At 37.7% G+C, this 18,343-nt stretch overlaps 2 protein-coding genes across 2 annotated transcripts; one reads left to right on the top strand and one right to left on the bottom strand.

Moving 5' to 3' along the window:
- The first annotated feature begins 1,114 nt into the window (after positions 1-1,114).
- Positions 1,115-2,982, top strand: LOC104888234 (phytolongin Phyl2.2). Its single transcript, XM_010673133.4, has one exon. It carries the CDS (start codon positions 1,738-1,740, stop codon positions 2,551-2,553), a length of 816 nt encoding a protein of 271 aa, XP_010671435.1. The 5' UTR covers positions 1,115-1,737; the 3' UTR covers positions 2,554-2,982.
- A 1,772-nt stretch (positions 2,983-4,754) lies between these two features.
- Positions 4,755-12,805, bottom strand: LOC104888233 (PP2A regulatory subunit TAP46). Its single transcript, XM_010673132.4, has 9 exons — positions 12,497-12,805; positions 12,228-12,350; positions 8,587-8,673; positions 7,852-7,956; positions 7,557-7,718; positions 6,452-6,487; positions 6,277-6,348; positions 5,873-6,153; positions 4,755-5,272 (listed from the first exon to the last, which is right to left on the bottom strand). Exons 1-9 carry the CDS (start codon positions 12,590-12,592, stop codon positions 5,026-5,028), a joined length of 1,209 nt encoding a protein of 402 aa, XP_010671434.1. The 5' UTR covers positions 12,593-12,805; the 3' UTR covers positions 4,755-5,025.
- Positions 12,806-18,343: the final 5,538 nt, after the last annotated feature.

The raw sequence follows: 18,343 nt of genomic DNA, 5'->3' as shown, positions 1-18,343 counted from the left end.
GAAAATCACGTTAATAAAATCACGCAAATCACTCAAATAATCAGGAAACTTTTTAAAACTTAAAATTAACATACAAACTAAAATAATAACCTAGAACGTCAATACATACAAAAACATTTACAAAAATTTACTTACAAACACTATTCTCAAGAACCATTCACAATTAATGGTGGGTCATGATAAAAAAATAGAGGTGTATTTGTAGTGAAATCAGAATTTAGAAGTTAGCAAGCAAGGAAAAAATTATTTACTTTTTTATATGTTTCCTATATATAATGAAACTTTTACATATATTTGGACCTATTTTTTCTATTATATAATAGAGATTAATTCAAGGTAAAAAGGTTTATGTAAAATATCATTCAAGAATTAAAGTACAATATATCTCTATTATATAAGGGAAGGGGAAGCTATGGTGTCCCCGAATGAAGAGACTATGTTACCCCTTCCCATTTAAATTACAAATTCACTTACAAATCAAAGGGGGTTCAAACAAAAATATCAAAAATATAATTATAACAATCACTCACAAGTCAACTAAAAAATTACATAATTTACGTTATGCAAATCACTAAATGATGAGAAAAATTTACAAAAACTTAAAAATTCACTTACAAACTACAACCTATGAAAAAATTGACTTGAAATCAAAGTGTCCACTTTCTTTACAATTTATGAAGTATTGTACTTAATTCAAAAATCAACTAAAAATTATAAATTATAAATATTAATAAAATTTCTATTTTGTTCATAGAATTTAACTTTGAAAAGTAAAAACAAAAAGATTGGTGAAGACTTAAGTGTAGAAACTAAACCAATCAAATTTCGCAACTAAAAACAATTATACTTCATATGTGTAATGTTCAAAATTTGACTCTTATGCCGAAAAAATCAAGTTTCTGTTTCAAAAAAAATTCAAGCACGCATCGCGTGCAAAAAAATTCTAGTAACTCTATAATATATCACCACCTTAATCCTAACTAATTAAATAACTACTAAAATTGGATAATTTTTTTCATTTTCAAAGATAAACAACATTTTCTCATAATAAAAGCATCCAAATTTCCAAAATCCACCCCAAATCTTAAAAACCACCTCTCAAAAATGTCACAAGTAGTATATGTGAAATTTGGAATATTCACTAGGGAAAGTTAATATTTCATATTATCATCATATGATTATATTTGATTATTTGTATCTCCCTCTAAGGCTAAATTTGTAAAAATACCCTTTTATCCACCCCATTTCCACCTCCTTCCTCCACCTTTGATGGATCCTCCTCTGCTTTCGCTGTAAAATTAATTTCTTTTTTCTTTGATTCCAAACCCTAGATTTCTGTCTCCTTTCTAACACCCTTTTGTCCTAATCTTCCCACATATTCTCTCTCCTCTTCAATCTCAAATCCAACACTCTCAAGAAGAAGAACCAAAAAAAAAAAAAAACACATTTTTTGATCCCAAATGTACATTTTTAGATTTCCCACAGAAAAAATAGAGTGATTTCATCAATCAATTTCATCTCTTTAATCAATTTATCACTCAAATTTTTGTGCTTTTTTTTGTGGGTTTTGTATTTTTATTGATTTCCCACCTAAATTTAGCTTCTTTTCTTTGTGGGTTTGTGATTTTGATTGAATCCCACCTAAAATCCCCTGATTCTTTTTGGTGGGTGTCATTTTTTTTTATCAATCATCCTCAAATTTTTCTGGGTTTTTGATTTTTTTGAGGAAAATTTCCAATGATTTCAGACCCAGATTTCGTGCGTTACGCATGTATAGCTCATCAACGTTCATCAGAATCATCAACGATTCTTGCTGAGTTCAACTCAGTTGACTCGGCCCTTCAACAACTTGCTCATCAATGTCTTCTTCTTGTACCACCACATCATAGCAATTTTTCTCACTCTTATAGAAATCAAACTTACACTTTTTTGGTTTATGATGGGTTTGTTTATTTTGGGATTTTTGATTCCAAAATGGTTAAATCAGATCAAATTCAATTCTTGGATCGTTTGAAGGCAACAATTGATCAACTAATTAATGGAAAATCAAATTTCAACTTCTCATCTTATTGCCTCCAAGGTGAGCTTTACCCAATTTTCCACAAATTGATGTCAAAAAGTGTTGATTTTGATGCCTTACATTTAGTCCCAAATGGTGTTCATAGCAATAACAATAACCCGGGTTCGAATTCGACTAAATCCAAGAAGATTTTGTCTGTGCCATTGTTGTCTTCCTCCAAAATAGGGAAAGGATTGAAGAAAAAGAAGTTGTCTGGTGAAAGTTTGATAGATAGTAGAGAAAATTTGGTTGATGGTAAGGTTGATATGTCACATGATGATAATTATAATGTTGGTGAGGTTAAAAGTAGGGAATATAATCACCCAAATGGTAATTGTTTGATGGATGGTCATGGTAATGTTGGAAGACACAAAGCTAAGAAAATTTGGAGAAGACATGTTTGGATTGTATTAGTGTTGGATTTGGCTGTTTGTTTGATCTTATTTGGGATTTGGTTGTTTGTTTGCCGTGGATTCCAATGCATTGAAGGGTAGTTTTACCATCGAATTTTCGATACTCGATTCGAGCAAATTTGTTCATCTTGGATGTTCTTTTTGAAATTCAAGGTCCTTGGTTGATCTTGGATTTTGTAGATTTGATGTTTACATTTGATATTGTACCATGAAGTTGATAAAGTTTCATGTCCAAAGAGTAGGAGCAACTTTTGTGTGCAATCAACAAGGGGCATAATTTCATGTTTTTTGAGCTATATAGGTCTAACTATGGTGTTTTTGGGGTGAATCTTTTTAGCAACCCCTTAAATTCTAATAGTTGAGACCAATTATAGTTTTTGTTGTTATAAATCCCCTTGATTGATCTGTTTATCTGTAATTCTTTCAACTTGTGTATAGAAGAAAACTACCAATATGTTACTTGTGCAGGCTGTTTTAAATGAATAATATCATTTTAGTCTTTTTTATCAATGTTTCTTGTGTTCTTTGATGTCTGATTTGATGAATTAATGAAATTCTTTTGTTTTGACATTTGCCCTTTTTTTGGTTGAGCAATCATTTTCTATTCGTGGTCCATGGATCAGTCTCTCTAACCTTCTAGTCTTCCTCCAATAGTTTCAATCTTTGTAGGTCTTTTATCTTGTCAATAAAACTCCGAAAATTTAATACTACTACTTCCTTCGTCCCAATTTATCGTCTTTCACGACTAGTTGAGTATGGAAATTAAGGGTGGTTATAGTAATTTAACTCGTGTAATTTTGAGGAGAAAGATCCCACTCTATAATCCATAGTTATATTTATCCACCTCAAATACGTTCTTTCTGTTCAAAAAATTTCATTATCATTTATTACCACTTGAGTGAAAGAAATTTAATGAAGTAAAAGCGAAATACTCATGTTTGAGGATGAAGATATATTACTATGAGGCTATGAGCACAACCTTCGAGCCTTTGAGGGCCTTGAGGAGTTGTACTAAGCAATAGCGTAATGATGCTTCAAAATTAGCACTAGTAGTAAGCGCAAATAAGTACATGCACCCAAGTCCATGTAGAGCATGGTGCACCCTTTTCTAAACTACGTCGTTTTATTATTTTTAGAGTCTATAATTTAAAAAAATTATTGTTATTTGTTTCCTTAAATTTTGCAAGTAAATATTCCTTTTTCAAATTTAAATTTAAAAGATATATGTTATTTTACCTTAAGTGTAGATGTTCATTTACTATATGTTCTTTTCATTATAACATTTGTTCTTTTATAAATATAGATTTACACGTTCTTTAATTTTAAGCCGTGTGTTCTTTTTTAAAGTAGAAAAGTTGTTGAAAAAAGTTTATGTTCTTTTATATTAATTGTATGTTCTTTTTGGGTGCACAATGAGCATTGTGCACCCTAGTCCATAATCCACACTTTGGTAAACTTAGCAGATAATATTTGTTAAATTGCTTAGTCTAATGATGCTTTAAAATGACAAATAATAGCGAATTAAGAAGCTTAAGTGTGGTCACAATATGGAATGAAGTATTTAGCTAAAAGTTATTCTTTTCAAGCATTGTTATAAATGGACATCATTTAGGAGCCCATACTCTTGTAGTTAACTACAAAATTTTCATATCCATATCCTCCACATGCTGCGATATAGAACACGTTTTTATTTATTTGATAAGAAAAACAAGCTTAGACTAACACTCTAGTCCGGAGATCAGCCTAAAACATCCTTTCAAATGAATTTTAGAAGTTATAGTTAAGACATTATTCTATATTTATCTCTGCTCGTGCCATCACCATATAAAGTTGGTCCTACCATGTTCCAACGTTCATGCAACCAGAATACGTTTACCCATTAGTTTGAATTCTAAGTTCAATTTCTCATCTATTGATCATATTCACTTGCAACTAGAATATTACAACTTACAAGCCCTACCAATTCTCAATTTTATGCTAAGAAATTAAGCAGATATTCACAGCATGTCAGCATATACAGTTTAACACACGTCACACGCCTGTCGTCGTGTCATTGGGACACGTTACTAGGAGCACCATTCTTATTAGCACTCTGTGGTGCACACTTCACTTGTGCACTGCTCTACTGCTCTAGTATACTTCTTCTCTATCAGATTTTACATCTTCTGATCTGTCTGTTGGTAGCTCACTTAACAGCAACAAAAACAATGTTTAATCAAATAATTATATAGAATGTGGCGATAATTATTTATCAACAACCACCGTTCAACCACAATGAGGGATAACAATAATAATAAAACGTGGCATGTTATTAGCATATCCCATCTAAAATAAAAGAACAAAATTCTCAAGTACAGCTACTATGGCTCATAAGTCAAAACCACCTAAAATTCCTTAATAATTTACACATATATTAGTTCATACAATCATAATTAATTAATAATACGCCAAAATTCCGAAAATTAGACAGAAAGTTAACTCATTTGCAACACCTTGACATGTATATTTGGATTTTAGAGGAATAGAAAGGCAAATTTAATATTTTGTTGAACTTTAACCACAGGGAGTAAGCTTTTTGTTTCCAGCACCACGAGGATTCTCGTCTTTCCAATCGTCTTCTGCTCTGGCTCTCTCCACTGCAGCATCATCATCTTCATCCTCCTCGGGAGGCCCGGGTTTGAAAGGATCCTTGTACCATGCTGAATTTGCTTCCTCTATATACTTTTTGGTTCTCTCCTGCCATTGATTCATCATCTCCATCTCCGTCTCCCCAGCTTCCTCTATGCTCATGGTCGGTAACCTAGGAAGCAAAAGGAAAATGCATGTAAATTCTCATTTGCAATCTTATTGATCTGATTTGAACAAAATGCTGGCTGGCTTTTTATTGTATTCTCGAAGCACTCATGTTATTATTGTCTTCAAGAAAAGATTTATTAAAAAGAAACTATAAAAATAAGCCAAGTCCTAGCTTAAACTGCAAGCCAAGGTTTTAGTGTCAAGTAACCTGAGCTCATACTCCTGACACCTTATCAACTTCAAGCTGAGCACACATGTAAACTCGGTCTTAGGAAGAACTTGGGATTAGCTTTTGTACATCCTACGCCAATCGCCAGCAAAAGCAGTTCCTCGCTACTCATGTTTGACCAAATGAACAAAATGATTCGGCGATTTCTCTCTAATGCTCCTTTGAACATGAAACTTTATTCAATGTTTTTCACTAGAACATATTTGGAAACCATGGTATTTTTTATTGTCAAGGAGCCTGCCTCTACTCACATGGTTGCACTCCCTCCACAAAACCCAATTAACTAAGAGAAGATACACCCGATAATATTGATCTAGCCATATTCATAAGTAATCAGGGTTTCTGTAAATTAAAGTTAATGAAACCTGGGTGTACCTGTGGTTAGGTTGAAAAACCTGTGCCATCATTCTTTCTCTTTCAGAGGTACGACTTCCACTCTTAAGACTAGCTGGCCCAAATATAAGGGGCTGATGTTTGTGGTCGTGTTCCTGTGAAACACTTGCTCTCCCTTCTAGGACATCTTGAGCAAAGGTAGCACATGTTATGGGCGGTGCTGGTTTTGTGTATTGAGCTCGAACTGATGCATCACGATGCCATGATTCTGCCTTCCTTGTCCGTTCATCCAAATTGGACTCAGCGAATTCCTTACCCCCATCCTGCAAATGAAAAAGGAAACACAGACATTAAAACGAAAACCACAAATGCAAACATACATAGCCTCTAGGCCTCTACAATTACAGAGAAGCTGTTTTCAAAACAGCAAATGTATCAAGTAGTACCTGCATCTGTCTCTTCTTTACAGCAGAAAGCATTTCTTGCTCTTTCCTCAGCATTTCTAGCAAATCAAACGCCTAAATAATCATATAGCAAGAAGTGAGGAAGAGTAATAACAACAACAAGAGGGGGAATAAAAAAGGCGTACATTGCAATACTCTCAATTATGATAGTGTATACCTTGCAAATTGCCAAGGAAATGGTGGTAAGCCATGCCTGCAAACAAAAAGCAGATTGTTAAAGGAGTCTCTTCAAGATGACTTTATCACATTGCAACAACAACAACAAAACAATAAAACGGGGAGATTTATCCCATTGGAAAACAGTAAATACCCCCAACTGAAATAAGGGATATCTTGAGATGTTAACTTCCTATACTATGTATGATCAGTCCTCACCAAGTATTGGAGATAACACATCTACATTACAATGAAGGTGTATCACAAGTGTCGCAAAGCTTTGCCACAAAAACGAATGGCTATGAGAAGTTGAAAACTAAGAGAAGGAAACAAATGAGAGATAATTCCAGTGAAGTACCATAAAGGTAATGTATACTGCTGGTGTAGCTACATTAACATATGCCACCTAAACTATTCGATGAAGTTTGACCATTAATTAAAAATAATATTTTAAGAACCATTCTTTTATCGGATATAAGATTGCTCAGCAATCAGAATTCTCTCAAGACACATCAAGGCAGATCAAGCATATAGTACCACTATGGTAGCTGAATTTTGATATTCTAGTGCGTAGATTGTGGAATCTCAATCTAACAATATAGTTTTTATAATATGAATAGATGAATATGAATTTGAAACCATCAAACTTTGATCTAGAAAGCATGACTGACTTCTAATAAGAAAGAGTAGTACTATGTTTGGATCATCAATATGATATACCTCCACAAGACTACAACCCACAAAAGAAAGACTGTCTAATTGAGCAGGATACTCAGTGAAGAGCATAAAATGAGCATAATAGGTAAACAATTCTAAGAATTGACCTTACCACGTATTCTCTTATCAAAATAATCAATGAAACCAACAACTTAAATTCAATGTAAAGCTAGTATATCCTTGGTAAGCCAGACCAACTATCCTAGCTTCAACATCAAAAGGCACAACCAAGACATAACTACGTATAAGATGATTATTGCACAGTCAAGACATAACTACTTATAAGATTTAGTGATCTGAATCCCTACAGAATCTTGCTCTCCCCATATCTCCAGGATCCGACGGGATGAACATAGAATTCTATTGTGCATAAAATAAGAGAAACTAACCTCCCTCTCTTCCTCCCCATCATCATCCAATACATCTTCCTCTCCTGCCTCAACTGGAGTAGATAGGGCTGCAGCTCTTGTTGAACGTCCACGTCGCTCCCTACGCTCTTTGATTTCCAGTAGCTTTGACTCTGCAGCCTTCTGTCGTTTGAACCGAGCTATCTAGAAGGTGAACACCTCGGAAACATCAATCACAACTTCATGTGAAGTGAGCTTGTGCAAAAGCATAAATCAGAAAGGGGAACTAAACATACTAGTCAAGGAAAACAGTCTCAATGGCACAACTTAGACCAACCTTTCTAGCCCTTTTATCAGCAAAGGTGTTAGAGCCACCTTGCTTCAAAGATTCCAACTCCTCTTCAGGTACAAGCTCCATGGCTTCACAAAACGAAACAAATTCCTATAAGGAGAACAAACATAGTAAGACATTCCAGACTAAGAATTATGGTAAATGCATCAAGAATTTGCATACATGAACTAACAAAATCAATATACTCTATTGCCAAACTAATAGGGAAAAAAAATCTATTTACCAGAATACCAATACTAGAAGGTGGGAGTTGGGTTATAGTATAGTGACTTCAAATGTAAATTGTATTGAGGTGTGGTTGAGTGGTAGCTTTGACTAATGAAGTAAACTCTATTATTTTTGGCATAGATTCAGTAGGCTGAAATGCCAAAAAAGATCATAAAGTACTCGTTTTACAGAAATAAAATTTCTTCAAATTAGGATTCCTGAAAGTATAATCACAGATGTAAAGATGTGTCACTGTACTTGATCTATATCATATCGCGTGAAATGTAATTTAAACCCGAGAGAAAAAAACAAGAGAATTATTTTAAAAAAAGAGAACACACTGGACTTCAAGATGTAGGCCAAATGTTAATGGATAACATTTGAAGGTAATATAATTCAAAAATAATCACCTAAGCATGTATGTCTTTCATTAGCTCCAAAATAGTCTCTTGCCACTTACTAAATACTTTGTTCAATTAGGGTTGACTGCTTCTCAGAGTTAACAAAACGTACCTTCAGCTTAGCTTGTGAGGCCCTAAGTATCTGTAGTCTATCTTCCTCTGAAACTTTTTCAGTTAGCTCGCCTAAGTAGTATGGTACCTGTAAAGTTAAGAGGAATAAAAATGTCAAATTATTTAATCAACTACATGAAACCAAGTTGTTTGTCCATACTTTAGGTGCTTTAGTTATGTAAAACTAATCTTGATATGATTAGTTTATGAAATATACTTTTAGATTATAGAATTTTTTTGTCCAAACTTACCTTCAACTTTCAAGTTTTTGCGAGAAACTACCTTATAAAAATTTGGTTGTCCGGAACTACCTCAATTTTAGCATTTTGCTGTTGACCATTACCTTACCCCTGTTTCCGGCTGTTGGAATTTTTTTTTTCCGTTCATTTTAATGTCACGTGATGATCATGTGACCTCCTCTGAATCCCTTTTTCTATATTTTCCCTCCTATGTCCCCTATTTCCACACACTCTCTCTCTCTCTCTATCTCTCCCTCCCTCCCTCTAACGTGATGATCATGTGACCTCCTTTGAACCCTTTTTTTCTATATTTTCTCTCCTATGTAACCTATTTCCACTCTGTTTCTCCCTCCTTCCCCCACCCCCCCCTCTCTCCCCCTCTCTCTCTCCCTTTCTCTCTCCTCCCCCTCCCCCCCCTCTCTCTATCTCTCAAATCCAAGACCTATTTTACCACCACCCACCATTCAATTCTTCTTCAACTTGAACCAAAATCCTCACAGGCTAATTCACTTTCAAAATTTTGTTTGTGAGGATTTTGGTTTAAGTAGAAGAATAATTTAGTGGTAGGCCCGGAATTAAAACTCTCCCGCTCCGTTACAAAACGGCTTATATGTAACGAATTTTGGATTTGTCGTTCCGCAAAATCTCGTTGCGGAGCGCCATAATAAAAACCACATACTTCTGCCCGCGTGGTCCGTTCCGTAACGGGAACTCACCGCGTTAGAACACTTTTAAGTTTTATCCCCATTACATCCGTTCTTTTCAAACATTGGCCAAAAATACTTTATGTTTTAATTATATAGCTAATGAAACATGATATTATGATAGATTTGATTATTATGTTGAATGCATATAAGGTTAGAACGTATTAATGTGAATTTTAAAAAAAAAAATCCACGCTGCGTTAGGCGCGAAACATTCTATTCTCCCGTTACAATCCGTTCCCACGACCCCATTTTAGTCCCTTGGTGATAGGTTAGGTCAAGATGGATGAGAAAGAGACAATAGGAACACAATCACAGAAAGGAGGGAAAATAAGCAAAAGGCGTTTCACAAAGATTACATGACATTAGATAAACTGGACGAAATCGGCATAGAGTACTTATCAACAATAAATTGCTAGATAAGGCAATTTAGGACAACAAATTCTTTATAAATTAGTTTCTTGTGAAAACTTGAAAGTAAAAGGTAGCTTGGCTGTTTGGGACAAAAAAATCCATTATAGAATTATGCAAAACATTTTTTATGAATTTTGCATATGGTGTATAACATGTTTAAGACGACCCTCCGCCACCTCCAACATGTTTCAATTAGCACAAGTCCTCCAACATAACACCCTCCACTATTGATCTTCCATCAAACAGACAAAGCGAACACATATATCGTACTTACAGAAATCATATTCATTAGTACACATATGACATGATGCAAAGAACGCATGGCAAATGACCAACCTAAACCTCCTGAGTTTCCAACTTAGAAGAGGACCTCGGACTACCCATTTACCTTGACCTATTGATGACAACTTAATTGAAAAGAGTATTGTCCAATCAAATTCACACGAAGAATACCACTCTCTCAACTCCACATTGCATGCCACGTGACTCCAATTACAGAAACTCTATGAGCAAGCCTCCTTGGAAGAATAACACGGGATAGCAATATAGCATAGAGTAAATGTTACTATATTAAGAAACATGGCAAAAAAATTATAATGATGCAAATGGAACTAGTTAGATCCACCTCGGGATAAAGAGACATAGACCAACGAGAATTTTCAACCGAAACCTATATAATCACTTGGTCCAAGGAGTGTGTCACTATAGAACATAGAAAAAATCGCGGATGCGGTCATTATAGGAGTAACGGTTGCGTTATCGCGGAAGCGGCTTGTATCAGAGGTATGGAACCATCGTGACTAACACGCCGTGAATTTTTTCCATATCTGCGAATTTATAGTTTAAGAAGTATTTCTCCTATATATGAAACAATTCATATATATCCAAACCTAAATGCCCCACTAATTCATTCTCCCTTTCTGAGTGGGTGCATGTTTTTCTTGCTATTATGCTTTTTTTTTCATCGATTCTGTCAAAACAACGGATGTAGATATAGAAAGAACGCTTTGAGACGGCGAATACCGTTACATAACGAACGACCAGGCGAGGAGGACGTGATTTTGTCGTCCTGCTATTGGGATTTATTTGAACTGGAACGTCCAAATGCATTAAAGAAGTGTTACATAACAGAATGATTGAGTTTTGATTCCATGCTATGGACATGCCAAAGAATGCCACACTTTAATCGCAACAAAATATCTTAAAGACTCAAAACTCCCATACTAATATCAACAAGCAATTGCACTCTTGACACAAACAATCAGTCTCCATAGCACATAGGCATAGCCAGATAATTAATCTTGTGTGGATGATTCGATCCAAAACTCTTGAATTTCGCAATCCCACAAGTACTTCTTTCGTGGGGTGCATGTGCATTCTTTAGAGAGTAGCAACTAGCAAGTGCTATCGTGGAATTCTATAGATTTTTTTTGGAAATGCAATTTGGCATCACTTGACTCACTTGGCATAATGGTGGATCATGGGCAGATGAACCACACCTTACAATGATATTGCAGTACAAAAAATACCACAACACGCACAATTATCTTCCTATAAATTTGTTTCAGGCCATTTTCGTTCATTTTATCTTTTACCATCACTATCCTTCGAGTTCTTTAAATATTGCTTTCAGGTTAATCCTCCCTACTTCAAGTATAAAGGTTCACCATATTGGTTTCTCAGAAGGAGGCGTTAACTAATGGTTTATACATATCTTTATCAATTTTGTTAACAGATAATATGAAGACTTTCTAATAAAGATTTAGCATTGATATAATGTTTCACATTCAAAATTTTATCATAAATCAATCGACTATAACATAAAACACAAAAGACATTTAGAAGCTGATGAAAAGATTAGTTGTGAGGGAGAGATCTAGGCAACACAAAATAGGTTATCAATCTTTAGATTGTGCATACTCAATCTCAAATTTCAAGATCCGCCATTGCAACAACTAATTGTCACCACCCACTAATATTCTCTATAAACACAAGTAAAAAGAATGCCACTTTCACTAAATAGAGTTAACATGCTTATAAATCTCCCATACTACTCTCCACAAGCAATCATCTCCCAACAAATGCAACCCAATTTCCGAAACTCGTCTACTTCAACATCATCCTTAAACCTAAGTTCCCTATCTTTGTTTAAGGACGGTACATAAGCTGATAGCACAATCAACCGATCCTTGTTGAACATAAAAAGTATCAATTGGTTGCTTACACCACTATCGAGCTAGCTAAATCTGCCAAAAATCGAATAACGAGAAAAAGAGCAAACTAACCAGATTATACTTGAGATTTGCAGTGCTGATATCATCTTTAGTTTCATTAGTCGAAAACAACCCTAATTTGCTAATCATTTCCTCGCATTTCTCCAGCATTTCACACCCTTTTCGTAAACTCTCCTGAAAATTACCCCAAACATGAATTAAATTTTCCATTAACAGCAACAAAATCAGCAAAATTAAAGAACAAAAGCTAATGTTCTTCCAATATTCGATGAAAATTAAGAAGAAGATAAAAAAAATCAGCAAATTCAAAAATGAAAAACCTGATCAACGGATGAATCGGTAGCCAATTCGTGAATCTTACGAGCTTGTTCGAAGAGAGAGGGTAACGTCATCTCCGACATATTCAACTCCCCCATTTCTGAACTTTAGGATAGAGAAAGCGCGCGAAAATTAGGTTAAGATTTTAGAAATTAGGTTATTTTTTGGATGAATTTGAAGATGATTTTGGGGATGAAGTTCTGAAGAACGAACTGAATTTTAAAAGAAAAATGCGAGTGCGTGGAAACTTGAAAGGGCTGGAATCGTGTACATCAAGCCGTATGATAGTATGTCTATTGTCTAGTCCGTGAGAGAATTCTCTCCTGATCTCCTCTTTTTAGTATTTTTAGAGAGAGACTTGTTATGTAGTGTAAAACTAGCAATTTATATCACAACTCCCAAAGATGGGTTCTTAGAACTGGAGACTTGTGCAACAATGATTGGTCCAAATCCCGAAGCAAACTCCTGACCAGCAACCTGCACAAAAGGGACCCACCCTGGAGGTTTGGGTGGTATTTCCCCCTCCGAAGCTTAAGTCAGATGTCAGGGATGTAAAGGAACTCTTAGAGAGAGAAAGTAGAGAGAGAGAGAAGAAGAATTTATGACAGAGTAACAGTACTATGCCCTGAAAAACGTACCTTTCCCCTGATTTCAATGACTATTTATACTGTTTGGAATGACTGCTGTGCCTTGATGTCACCCTAATTTGGGAGCATCTGATTGGCTAAGCAATAATATGGTGACACGTGGCAAATGCTGATTTGTCAATACAATTTACCCTTTAGCTGAATCAGGCTTCACTTGTATTGGGCCTAAGTACAATTTTAGGGCCACAAGAGAGCTTTTCAGTACACCTTTTCCTCAGAAAAGTGTACTTTAGCCCAAAGAACCTGCAGGCCTTTGTACTTTTCTTTGCCTAAGCGAATGCCACATGTCATCTTAGTAGCCCTTGATTTTTAGGCTACAACATTTGCCCCTTAAAAGAGGAAGTTACCATTTAGGCGCTAAGACGGTTGATTTCCTCTTTTAACCGACCTGGAACTGCCCTACTCTTTCTTTTTCTTTTTTTTTTTTTTTTTTTTTTTTTTTTTTTTTTTTTTTTTGCTGGACGAGTCCCATCTTTAAAGAGCAAAACGTCCTGAACTGACTCTGGACGAGTTCTCTCTCTATGGGGCAGAACGTCCTGAATGAACTTCTGGACGAGCTCCTTCTTTGAAGAGCAGAACGTCCTGAATGAACTTCTGGACGAGCTCCTTCTTCGAAGAGCAAAACGTCTTGAATTGACTCTGGACGAGCTCCTTCTTTGAAGAGCAAAACGTCCTGATTTAACTTCTGGACGAGCTCCTTCTTTGTGGAGCAGAACATCCTGATTTAACTTCTGGACGAGCTCCTTCTTCGAAGAGCAAAACGTCCTGAATAAACTTCTGGACGAGCTCCTTCTTTGAAGAGCAAAACGTCCTGAATTGGCTCTGGACGAGCTCCTTCTTTGTGGAGCAAAACGTCCTGATTTAACTTCTGGACGAGCTCCTTCTTTGAAGAGCAAAACGTCCTGAATGAACTTCTGGACGAGCTCCTTCTTTGAAGAGCAGAACGTCCTGATTGAACTTCTGGACGAGCTCCTTCTTCGAAGAGCAGAACGTCCTGATTTAACTTCTGGACGAGCTCCTTCTTCGAAGAACAAAACGTCCTGAATTGACTTTGGACGAGGTACTTCTTTTGTGGAGCCAAACGTCCTGAATAAACTTCTGGACGAGCTCCTTCTTTGAAGAGCAAAACGTCCTGAATTGGCTCTGGACGAGCTCCTTCTTTGTGGAGCAAAACGTCCTGATTTAACTTCTGGACGAGCTCCTTCTTTGAAGAGCAAAACGTCCTGAATGAACTTCTGGACGAGCTCCTTCTTTGAAGAGCAGAACGTCCTGATTGAACTTCTGGACGAGCTCCTTCTTCGAAGAGCAGAACGTCCTGATTAACTTCTGGACGAGCTCCTTCTTCGAAGAACAAAACGTCCTGAATTGACTTTGGACGAGGTACTTCTTTTGTGGAGCCAAACGTCCTGAATAAACTTCTGGACGAGCTCCTTCCTCTTTTCCCTTTAATTGCTTTTGACTAACATTTTTACTTACTTTTTTCAGAAAAATGCCCCAACGTCCAAGGTGTTGGCGGAGAAGGCGACCGTCAAGAAAAGACCGGCCACTACCAGCGATGCCCTACCCCCTAAAAAGGCAAGGGGTATCACATGTCTTAACTGGCTGCTGAGGTAACTTTTTCCTTGGACGTTTTGAATTCTATACTTGGATATATTTTTTCAATTTTGCATTCGTCCTAACATTTTCGTCTTTCCTTTGACAGCTCTTTGCTCGCAACTTTATTGCCGAAGACCGGAGGAAAGAGAACAAAAAACTTGTTACGGACGCTACCAAAGCTGCCGACCATGATCAAATATTTATGCCCAAGTACGAAAGCAATTCGTCCTAACACACTTCATATGATCCAATGGCTCTTTTTGGCCGAATATATCAAGACGTTTACCAGATGCCTGAATTTTGGCTATTATTCGTCATTGGACAAAGATTTAGTTATTTGCAATAAATTAGGTCCCTATATGCCCCCCTTCTTGGACGAAGAGGTCTTAGTGACCTTTCTTTGTTACAAGAAGGAGAAAGACCATAATTTGCTTAATAACTTAGACATTTTATGAAGGTTATTGTAACCCGTCCATCTTTGTTAAATTGTGAAATAACTTGTTCCTTTACTAAGGTTGTTATTTCGAAGTATGGCTTTGGACGGAAAGTAGGATACCTTTACTAAGGCGTCCTAATTCCAGCCGACCTTGTTTAGGAGATGTTTACTCTTTAAGTAAACAAGGTGTAGGCCGATTCCATGTACTTGTCCTTATAAGGATGATAACATGTTAGCCGATCTCCTAATAGAAGGTGTTTTTACTTGCTGCTCTGTTTTATTAGTCAGCTTGAACGATAGTATGCATTTTTAACTAAATCAAGCAAACAAAATCAAACAGAGGGACAGTCATAGGAGAGAAGTAGAGCTGTATTATATGAATTTTGCTTGACGGAGAGCCAAGGTACATGTATACATTCTACTTTTTTCATTGTGAGGTACTAAGAAAAGATTACACTTTCTCAAGGTATCATGTCGAGGCAACTAAGACGTCCTTGGTTTCAGAACATAGGACGGATCCAATCTTCAATGTCCTCTCCGGACGCTCTGGATTTAAACAGATTTCCACTGGGCTCTCCACTAGCTCTGGACGTTCTGTCCCAAGCTCATGATAGCCATTACTTCTTCAGATGATTTTTTTTCTTCCTTAAGAGCCAAACACTTTCTCTTCTTGCTAGGCAAAAGCATGGACGGAGTGCTTTCAGGAAAAGGCGACTCCTGAACCTTCTCAATTTCCTCCTTAAGCTCACTAATCTGGCCTTTAACTTTTTTGGCCGAATCATCTCCTTGTGCCCTTGGACACTCTGCTTTTTCCTTCCAAGATGATGGTTTGAGTGTGGTGAGATAGCATTCTCTGGCAGCTTGCTGGTCTCCATAAAGAGATCCAATCTTCCCACCATCGCACTCAAACTTCATCAGCATTAAATGGGTCACAATGACGGCCTTGATGTGATTTAAGGTAGGTCGCCCGAGAATGACATTATAAGCTGTCAAGTCTCGTACTACCAAAAATTTCACAAAAAGCGTCCTGGCCGCATCTTTTTCTCCAACTCTGACAGGCAAGGTGACAGTCCCCATAGGGTGTATGACCCCGCCGCCAAAACCAATTATAGGATGATTTACCGGCATCAAATCGTTTTTGTCAAACTTTAAACGAGACAAACAATCAGCACTGATGATGTCAGTTGAGCTTCCAGTACAATCAAAATTCGCCTAACCCTTAGATTGGCAATCTTCATTTCCACAACCAGCGGTCATCATGAGGCGTCCTAATTTCCCCGGTCCAACTCGCTGACCACTATTTTTGGAAAGGATCAGACTCGGCCTGGTTGGTGAGCATAACCTGGCTGAGTTCCCTCAAATAGTTTTTGTGGCCGCGATTTTGTCGGACCTCCAGCTGCAAATCCTCCTGAGATGACCATCACTACATCATCATCCGTGCTATCTCCGTCCATTTTCTTCCTTGACGGTTATCCTTTTCTGAAACTTCCTTCCTGACGAGGGTAGGTAATTGTTCATCTTTCCTTTTCGAGCCAACTCTTCTAGTGCTCGCTTCAAATGCTTGCATTCATTGGTTTCATGTCCACAATCTTTGTGAAAGTGACAATACTTGCTCTTGTCCTGTTACGTAAGGCGTCTTCATCTCGGCCGGCGCCTTTAGCTCATGCTGATCTTTTATTTCCATCAAAATGGAATATTGATCTTTGTTGAACTCTATTGGTTCAGCTGAGGCCGCCGGCTCTGACCGCCTACTTCTCTTGGACGAGTGGTCATAGAAGTCATGCCCAAGTCTCAGCCTTCTTGGGCGGATTCTTTTTTGGCTGAACAGCTTCTTCACTTTCTTCACTTCTGGCTGTTTGCTTCAGCACAACCTCTGTGGCATGAATGAATGCTTCAGCCTCCCTCAGTGCTTCCGTCAAAGTAGTGATTTTCTTCTTACCAAATCAAACTTAAAACTTCCTGGTCTTAGACCTCTGATGAAGGCGTCAAACGCCACACCCATTCAGATCTTGGATCTGCAACGCCTCAGATTAAACTCTTCACATAACCTCTCAAGGCTTCCTTAGGACCTTGGATGACTTTACCAGGTGCATGCTTGTTTTCTGTTCTTGCGATTAGCCACAAAGTGACTGGTGAATAGAATACTAAGTTCAGTAAAATTTTCACTGAATTAGGCGGCAAGTTGTTAACCATTTTTGCGCTACTCCTTCAAAGTAGCTGGGAAATTCTTACACACAAGTAGCATCGTCCACCCCTTGGACATACATCTGATGCTTGTAAGCTGATAGGTGATCGTCCGGATCAGTAGTTCCGTCAAAAGGTCAATGGTTGGGAGCTTAACCTTTGGGAAAGGAGGTGACTCCATGATCCTGACCGAGAAAGGAGTGGGCCAATTGATCTGGAGTGCCGCCACCTGCCCTTCAATGGGTATGTGCTCCTGACGGTACTCTTTCAAAACCGGATTAGATGAGGTGTTAGCTAAGGCTTGACGCCTGTACACCATAGGCTGCAAAACTGTCTTCTCTTGCCTAGGCTGGAAAGCTGATGGACCACGGCTTCGCACCACTGTTCTGGACGGGAGCCTTAAGGACGGATCCTTCATATATGGCGTGGAGCCAGAGGCTGAACGCTGCTGCTGCGCTGCCGCCCTCTTGGCCTCCAAGTACTCCCGGGCATCAGTCTCCATCATGTGACCAGTAGGAGGGATATTATCTGCTGGACGGACCACCAGTTTCCAGTCCATCTTCCTCCTAGAATCACTGACTGCCGGCTGCTTTCCTTTGGAAGGCGGCTTAGTCAATTCTGGCCGAGGTGGCCGACTAGGTCCTGGACGACCCTCTTGGGATCGCCCTTTAAGTGGCGCAGCTGCCTCTTCTCTCGGACTCATCTGAAAAAATAGCATGTTGTTCTTAATCTGCTCTTCCATAACAGCGGCCATCCTGGCCTGGAAGTCATTAACACATTTTCCAAATGACCAGCAGTCACTGGACGGTCAAGATTTTCTTGGATGACTGGAGTTACAGTCCTACCCTCGAGGTGAACGGCAGCATGGCCCTGATCCCTGCCTCGAGGTGGCCTCTCGTCATCAACGGTATCATCCACCTGAACTCTAAAACTTCTGTTCCTTGCCACATTCGAAGAGTGACAGTCCGTCATTGTTGCGTCTCCCA

This window comes from Beta vulgaris, chromosome 3, assembly GCF_026745355.1.
Source record: "Beta vulgaris subsp. vulgaris cultivar EL10 chromosome 3, EL10.2, whole genome shotgun sequence".
Classification (NCBI taxonomy): Eukaryota; Viridiplantae; Streptophyta; class Magnoliopsida; order Caryophyllales; family Amaranthaceae; genus Beta; species Beta vulgaris.
Note: the sequence above shows the minus strand (reverse complement) of the source record. Positions and strands in the feature narration are given on the sequence as shown.

Coding starts and splice junctions, on each gene's coding strand:
- LOC104888234 (XM_010673133.4), top strand. CDS start 1,738: ATGATTTCAGACCCAGATTTCGTGCGTTACGCATGTATAGCTCATCAA.
- LOC104888233 (XM_010673132.4), bottom strand. CDS start 12,592: ATGGGGGAGTTGAATATGTCGGAGATGACGTTACCCTCTCTCTTCGAA. Junction 7,719..7,851: donor CTGATAAAAGGGCTAGAAAG/GTTGGTCTAAGT, acceptor TTCACCTTCTAG/ATAGCTCGGTTCAAACGACA. Junction 5,273..5,872: donor GTTTTTCAACCTAACCACAG/GTACACCCAGGT, acceptor TTTGCTTCCTAG/GTTACCGACCATGAGCATAG.